The sequence below is a fragment of the Cebus imitator genome, unplaced genomic scaffold, assembly GCF_001604975.1.
Source record: "Cebus imitator isolate Cc_AM_T3 unplaced genomic scaffold, Cebus_imitator-1.0 Scaffold43, whole genome shotgun sequence".
Classification (NCBI taxonomy): domain Eukaryota; kingdom Metazoa; phylum Chordata; class Mammalia; order Primates; family Cebidae; genus Cebus; species Cebus imitator.
In genome coordinates, this window is record NW_016107358.1 from 4,651,964 (window position 1) to 4,660,154 (window position 8,191).

General features: G+C 42.6%; 1 protein-coding gene across 1 annotated transcript in view; it reads right to left on the minus strand.

Annotated features, from left to right (window-relative positions):
- The window catches only part of SYCP2L (synaptonemal complex protein 2 like), a 95,929-nt gene that overhangs the window by 83,103 nt on the left and 4,635 nt on the right, over positions 1 to 8,191 (minus strand). Inside the window, 5 exon segments of the mRNA XM_037737867.1 lie at positions 493 to 631; positions 1,948 to 2,036; positions 2,150 to 2,235; positions 6,805 to 6,829; positions 7,543 to 7,643. Coding sequence (XP_037593795.1) covers positions 493 to 631; positions 1,948 to 2,036; positions 2,150 to 2,235; positions 6,805 to 6,829; positions 7,543 to 7,643 — 440 coding nt within the window.

Consider the following 8,191-nt stretch of genomic DNA (forward strand, 5'->3'; position numbering starts at 1 on the left):
TCCCTGTGTCCATGTGTTCTCATTGTTCAACACCCGCCTATGAGTGAGAACATGCGGCGTTTGATCTTCTGCTCTTCTGTCAGTTTGCTGAGAATGATGGTTTCCAGGTTCATCCATGTCCCTACAGATAGTTCATTCTCTTATAAGAAGCAGATTGATTTGTTACTATTAATAGAAGCCAGAAAGCAGTACCACTGAACAAAATTAATTCTCCTTACTTTTATGCTTGCAGGTTTTACCTTTGAAGTCCAGAACATTCCAGACTTTCTAGATCACACAGATAATAAGGTAGTCTGTTCAAAGATTAGTTTGAAAACTTAGGAGAAAATATGAGATCAGCTGCTCTCTAAATCTAAATACACCACTAAGAGTAGTGATTTCAGTAATGTATTAAATAATAATTTGTTCAGGAAAAATGCAGTGTAAAAACCATACCCTGAAAGGACTAAAAGGACAAACACGATGGCAGTGAGTTCCATGCTCACCAATTACCCATTCAGGCCCTACATTGTGGCCACACACCACGTAAATATGTGCCACAATGATGTCCTCCGTGCCGGCTGGTGGTTGGCGCAGCCACAGGTTCAGTTCCAACTTCAACTTCAAAGCAGGGTGCTGGGTTTTGTTGTTTCTACGGTCACACATTACAACCTTACCTCCAAATCTCACATTCCAAGACCCATGCAACAGTTTAGGTCACCAAAAAAAAAAACTAAAAAAAAGTCTATCACTTGAAAAGCAATCAAAATGTGGCCGTGTGCAGTGGCTCACGCTTGTAATCCTAGCACTTTTGGGAGGCCAAGGCAGGTGGACCACCTGAGGTCAGAAGTTCGAGACCAGACTGGTCAACATGGTAAAACCCCGTCTCTACTGAAAATACAAAATTAGCAGGGCATGGTGGTACATGCCTGTAATCCCAGCTACTCAGGAGGCTGAGGCAGGAGAACTGCTTGAACCTAGGAGGCAGAGACTGCGGTGAGCTGAGGTCATGCCACTGCACTCCAGCCTCGGCAACAAGAGCAAAACTCCGTCTCAAAAAAAAGAAAAAAGAAAAGCAATAAAAATTCCATGCCCTATCAGTGTAGCTACTGGAAACCTTGGGGCACTTACTCTTTAGCAGATAATGTGCTAATCGCTTTAAATGGATTGCTTGATTTAACCTTCACAATAACTCTATCAAGTAGGTATTACTCTGACTCCATTTTACAGGCAAACAAACAGAGGTATGATTAAGTTAGGGCTGTGCTCCTAGATAACTGGCGAAAGTGGCAAAACTAGGGTTTGAAGTCAAGCAGTTGGGCTCTACGGTCTGCGCTCTTAACATTCTCCCAAGACGCACTAATTTAGTTCACATTGACAATGAAAAAATATAGCCTGAGAAAGCACTGTGCCTCAAAACTTTGATGCAAAAAGAAAAAAAACAAACAAAATTCATGATATTAAAAAGGAAAACTCAGCAGAGCGCGGTGGCTCACGCCTGTAATTCCAGCTCCTTGAGAGGCCAAGGTAGGCGGATCAGGAGGTCGGGAGTTCGAGACCAGCCTAGCCAACATGGTGAAACCCCATCTCTACTAAAAATACAAAAATTAGCTGGGTACAGTGGCAGGCACCTGTAATCCCAGCTACCCGGGAGGCTGAGGCAAGAGAATTGGTTGAACCCAGGAGGCAGAGGTTGCAGTGAGCTGAAACTGCACCATTGCACTCCAGCCTGGACAACAGAGTGAGACTCCGTTTCAAAAAAAAGAAAAGGAAAAATCTAGCAATGTCTTCTTTTTACCTCAGCCCCTCTTTATCACCTAGCATAGTGCCTGACACGTAATAGGTGTACAAAGCATTTACCAAAGAGAGAAAGGGCATAATCACGTCTAAAGAGAACCAAGATTGAAGTAGTACAATCATGAGGGATTTTACCCTTCCTACAGCACATACTTATACAAAGCCACTTACATAAGATGACACGTGCCTTCTGACAAAGGGAATTTTTTTCTCTCTTCCTGAGGTACAGCGTGCAAAATGCAGTTAAAAGTCTTCAAGGCCTTTTTGGAATTGAGAAGGCATTACATGGAGAAGGAACAAAACAGAGACATATGTACAATCTTTTCTAAGGTTTCCAGAGCTGCTGTTATCTGTTTTGTTATCTGCAACTCACCTCCTGTTGAATCAAATGATTTCCAGTCTTTTCTGTCACCAGGAATCCTAAGCTAAGTAGGAAGGAATCCAGCATCTGAATTTTCCCTGAAAGTATAATTTCAAAGAATCAAACTTATGTTTCAAAGAGTAAGAAAATGACTCCTACACACGGTCACAGCTTTTGGTTGTTTGAGGATGTCCTTCTGGCTTTAATACAATGTAACTCACCTTGCAGGTTATGCCCTTTACAATCCTGTTGCCTTCTGTTATTAAGGGTTGTGAGCATGTGCACACATGCATACGCACTTTTTTTTTTTGAGATGGAGTCTTACTCTGTCGTCCAGGCTAGAGTGCAGTGGCACAATCTCTGCTCACTGCAACCTCCACCTCCTAGGTTCAAGCAGTTCTCCTGCCTCAGCCTCCTGAGTAGCTGGGACAGCAGGTGCGTGCCACCATGCCCAGCTAATTTTTCGTATCTTTAGTAGAGATGGGGTTTCACTGTGTTAGCCAGGATGGTCTCGATCTCCTACCTCGACACACATTTATTTTACATGGTTTTTGGTGACTTATTTTGAAACCAAATCTTACTTTAGCTCAGGAAAATTAATTCTTTGATACTTTTATTACAGCAGACTTTCTCAACTTTGGCAATATTGACATTTTGAGCCAGGTAATTCTTCTAAGAAGAACTTGAGAACTGCTGTCAAAATGCAGGGGGAAAAATGAGTGAGGGAAAGATGCACAGGAGGATAAAAACAAAGATGTGACAGATAATCTTACAAAGAGGGAAGAGAAAGTAACTGTAATGGACTTCTTGGTGGCCCGCCCACCATCCTTCCCCGCTCCTGTTATGGAGAAGTTGTACTATTTGGGTGAGACCCATCAGTTCTAGGGGCAAATCCCGACTGGCTTCAACTAGGCAGAGGCAGCCCACATTTATCTTTTCATAGTGACTGGTTCATTTGGAGGGCAGGACATCCAATCAGAGGAAAGCCAGGGCTTTTGTTTTCCGGTTGAAGGAAGTGAACCTTTCTCCCCAAGGTGTGAACCTGGAAGCACAAAGTTCTGGTTGCAACCACCAAGGGAAACCACCTTGAGAGCAAGGACTAGACTCTGAGAGAGCCAGAGCTGAAAGAGCTGTAGAGACGGAGTGGAGCCACTCCATTTCCAAACTGCCCGCCTCTGGACTTTTTAGTTCCTTGAGCCAGTAAATCGTCTTTATCATTTAAGCCTATTTGAACTATAGCTTCTGTTAAACATATCCAAAGCACTCTACCTCAGTAGCTGTCAACTAGAGATGATTTTGCCCCACGGGGGACACTTCTCAATGTCTGGAGATGTTTTTGGCTGTCAAGACTTGGGGGTGAATGCTGTTGGCATCTAGAGGGTAGAGGCCAGGGATGCCACCAAACACCCTCTGATGTACAGGATAGCACCCATGACAAAGAATTACCTGGTTCAAGATGTCTATATTGCCAAAATTGAGGAACTCTGTTGTAATAAAAGTATCAAAGAATGAATTTCCTGAGCTAAAGTAAGATTTGGCTTCAAAATAAGTCATCAAGAACCATGTAAAATAAACATGCTTTCAACCCTTAATATCAGAAGATAATGCAACAGGATTGTAAGGGGCATAGCCTGCAAAGTGAGAGTAGCATTGTATAAACGCCAGAAAGACATCTTCAAACGAAGAAAAGCTCTGACCATGTCCCTCCCCACACCCTAATAATACTCTTAGGTTTATTCAACACATTCAGTTTGTTGTCTTATACAAAAAAAAAAAAATAATTTTGATGTTAGTACTGAAGAGTAACTACCAGTAAAATAAAAGTAGGGCATAAGCCATTCAAATCACGAGAGACAAACTGAAAGACAGTCATAATCCACATAGCAGAACACAAAAGAATCATAAAAAAAATCAATAAGACGACGTAAGTTTCAGAACAAAAAGGGAGGAGTGATTAATTTTGTCAATTGCAGAAGGAGGTGGGAAGAAATTCAGTAAAAAATATTTCTACTTTGGAGAGAGGGATTAGACATTAGCTCGGCAGAGCCGGGGCATAAAAGTCACCCAAGACAACTGTCAAAGCCACATGTGAAAACCTGGCAGTTGCAAAGAGGTCAGCCCTGCTAAGGTGACCAGAGTGGGCTCTAAGAACAAATCGTCATTGCTATAGATGGGACTATGTCCCCCCAAAATTCATATGTTGGAGCCTTAACCCTCAATGTAACGGTATTTGAGATGGGGCCTTTGGTAAGGGAAGTCTAGATAAGGTCACAAGGGTGGGATCCTCATGATGGGATGAGTGCCCTTTTAAGAGCTCTGGCTCGGTCCCAGCATGGTGGCTCATACCTGTAATCCCAGCACTTTGGGAGGCTGAGGTGGGTGGATCACCTGGGGTCAGGAGTTCAAGACCAGCCTGGCCAAACACAGTGAAACTTGTCTCTACTAAAATTCAAAAATTAGCCAGGCATGGTAGCACATGCTTGTAATCCCAGCTATTCAGGAGGCTGAGGCAGAAGAATAGCTTGAACCCTGAAGGCAGAGGTTGCAGTGAGCTGAGCAACAGAGAGAGACTCTCTCAAAAACAAAACAAAACAAAAAAACCAACCAACCAACCTCTGGCTCTCTGTCTACCTTATAAGCCCACAGCAAGAAGCCAGGTCTCTGCCCACCATGTAGGCACACAGCAAGAAGCCAGGAAGAGGCCATCACCAGAACCCAACCATGCTGGTACTCTAATCTCTTAGTTCTAACTTCCAGAAATAAATGTCTGTTGTTTTAGCCTCCTTATCGATGGTATTTGGTTATAGCGACCTAATTGAACTAACACAGCCATCTAAACCAGAGTCTCCCCTGCCATGGGCAATGAAAGTCATTATATAGGATTACATGAATCTATAAATGCACCAAGCAATGACTGTAGACTGAATAGATGGCTCACTTGTGCACTGTTTTTCAAATATGCAGTATATACATATTGTTGGGATTAATAAAAAGCAAGCTTATTTTAAAATGCTACAAAAATCAAAGTACATTTTTACCATTGTGCATTTTATCAACCAGTTTTAAAGACAGTAACTATCATTCTGGTGTTCATAAAACTTTGACTTGAAAATATTTGGAGCCACTGACTTGAATTATGAGGACCAACCGAGTCAACCAAGTTTTAAAGTCAACCAAGCCCAGTGCGTGCCTCAGCTTCCGGTACTGAATTTCCTCAACTTGCAGAATGTAGTGTCAATTCATGACAGCCTTACAGAAGAAAACCAAAAACATGTACCATAGGAAAAAGACTTATCAAGATGGCTCCAATTTCCAAAATGTTTCAATATTTAAGTGCGTCTTTGAATCCATGGTATAATTCGAATGTCAAATAACTTTTTTTTTTTTTTTGAGACAAGATCTTGCTGTCACCCAGGCTGGATGGAGTGGCATGATCATGACTCACTGCAGCCTCAAACTCTGGGGCTCAAGTGATTCTCCCACCTCAGCCTCCCAGGCAGCTGGGACTACAGGTGCACACCAGCACACCTCGATAATTTTTTGTAGAGATGGGGGTCTCACTAGGTTCCCTGGGCTATTGTTAAACTTCTGGATGCCATCATCCCTCCCTCCTCAGCCTCTGAAAGTGTTTGAATTACAGCCGTGAACCACTGCACCCAGCATAATTACCTTTAACTTGAGCTATATTGAACAAAATCAATCTAGCCTCCAAAGTTTCTAAAATTTTACCTTTCACACTCTTGAAAGACAAAAAAAGCATGTGAATCAGCTCCAAGTTAAATCAGTAGTAGCTAAATTTTGCATATTTGAATAACAAAAATGGCTTTCTATTACCTGAACAGAGCTAGCCATATGTCAAGAGCAGCTAAATAAAAATGTTTCTCAGGGCTGGGTGTGGCGGCTCGCAGCTATAATGCCAGTACTCTGAGAAGCCAAGCCGGTGGATCATCTGAGGTCAGGAGTTTGACACCAGACTAACATGGTGAAACCCCGTCTCTACTAAATACAAAAAATTAGCCGGGTATGGTGGCACATGCCTGTAATCCCAGCTACTTGGGAGGCTGAGGCAGGAGAATCACTTGAACTCAGGAGGCAGAGGTTGCAGTGAGCCAAGACTGAGCAATTGCACTCTAGCCTGGGCAACAAGAATGAAACTCCATCTCAAAAAAAAAGGCCAGGCATGGTGGCTCACACCTGCAATCCCAGCATTTTGGAAGGCTGAAGTGGGCAGAACACAAGGTCAGGAGACCAAGACTATCCTAGCTAACACAGTGAAATCCTGTCTTTACTAAAAGTACAAAACATTAGCTGGGTGTCGTGGCATACACCTGTAGTCCCAGCTGCTTGGGAGGCTGAGGCAGGAGAATTGCTTAAACTAGTGAGGCGGAGGTTGCAGTGAGCTGAGATTGTGCCACTGCACTCCAGCCTGGGTGACAGAGCAAGATTCCGTCTCAAAACAAAAAATCTTCTCAGAAAAAAAGACTTTTTCCTACAATGAAATGCATTTCCAAATGACACTATGATGACCATAAAGTGGTCGATAAATCCAAATCCAATGTTTAAACTCACTTTTATTTTTACATATCATTTAAATATTCTTTTCTCTGTGCCAGAATATCCTATTAATGAGAAATTCATAGCCAATTAGTAGCCAACAATATACTTACCTTCACTACTACTCTTGGAAATAATCTAATAAAAAGAAAGAAAAAATAAAGCCCGTATTATTTTAAAACAGCATGACAAACTATAACATGAATGTATTAGTGTTAACTTTCTGTAATAGGCAGGTATTGGCTTTACAGAAGAATTTTAGAGAAAGCCTAGTTGAGTCTTAATCACATCCTTAAATACGCATATCACTCTCAATCAGGTGACTAATATATTATTTGTATGTATGAAAATAAATCACCTCTCATTTTTAACATCGTTTATATATAGCTTCTTACTATGTCATATTTAATAATAGTCTAATAATAAAACACGAGAGTTTTTTTTTTTTGAGACAGAGTTTCACTCTTGTTAAAACTCAGGTTGGCGTGCAATCACATGGTCTTGGCTCACTGCAACCTCTGCCTCCTGGGTTCAAGCAACTCTCCTGCCTCAGCCTCTGAAGTAGCTGGGATTACAGGCACCCACCACTACACCCGGCCAATTTCTGTATTTCAGTAGAGACAGGGTTTCATCACGTTGGCCAGGCTGGTCTCGAACTCCTGACCTCAGGTGATCCACCCGACTTGCCTCCCAAAGTGCTGGGATTACAGGCGTGAGCCACCACACCCGGCCACATGACAGTCTTTTGACAAAACTTGCGTATCAGAGAAAACCATGTTTTATAAATAACTTGAAGATTCCTGCCAATTACTAGTGGTATTTGCTCAGTGAAGCATCCATCCCCTCCTTACCAACGCTGTGTCGAAGAAGTCTTCTATAACACGAATCAGTGATGCGTCTGAGGCTAAGGCTTCTGAGGTCAGAATTCCTGTTGTTCTTTCAAACCAGAAAACTAGGTACACAGGAGAACACTAATGTAACTACATAAGACTAAAGGCTGCCTATTCAATAAAATTTCACAAGACAATTTTCTCATTAGAAGAAAATAATCTTAAAGATCTTTTTCCATTCCATTCCATTCCATTCCAATGAAGCCTGACTCTGAGGCTTCCTACCCAGAACACTTCGGGATGGTGCCATACTACTACAGAGCTGTGGTAAGTAAGCTCTCGAAGATCAGCAGGAAACAGAGACCCAGCCAGGATGCCAGAAAGCCATATAAAGGGACTAGTGAGGAACATTTAAGAGATAAATGAGGCCAGGCATGGTGGCTCACATCTGTAATCCCAGAACTTTGGGAGGCTGAGGCAGGGGGATCGCTTGAGGCCAGGAGTTCAAGACCAGCATGGGAAATTCATCTCTGCTGGGCATGGTGGTGCACACCTCTAGTTCCAACTACTTGGGAGGCTGAGGTGTGAGGATCACTTGAGCCCAGGAGGTCAACACTATAGAAAGCGCTGTGATCACATCACTGCACTCCAGCCTGGGTGACAGAGAAAG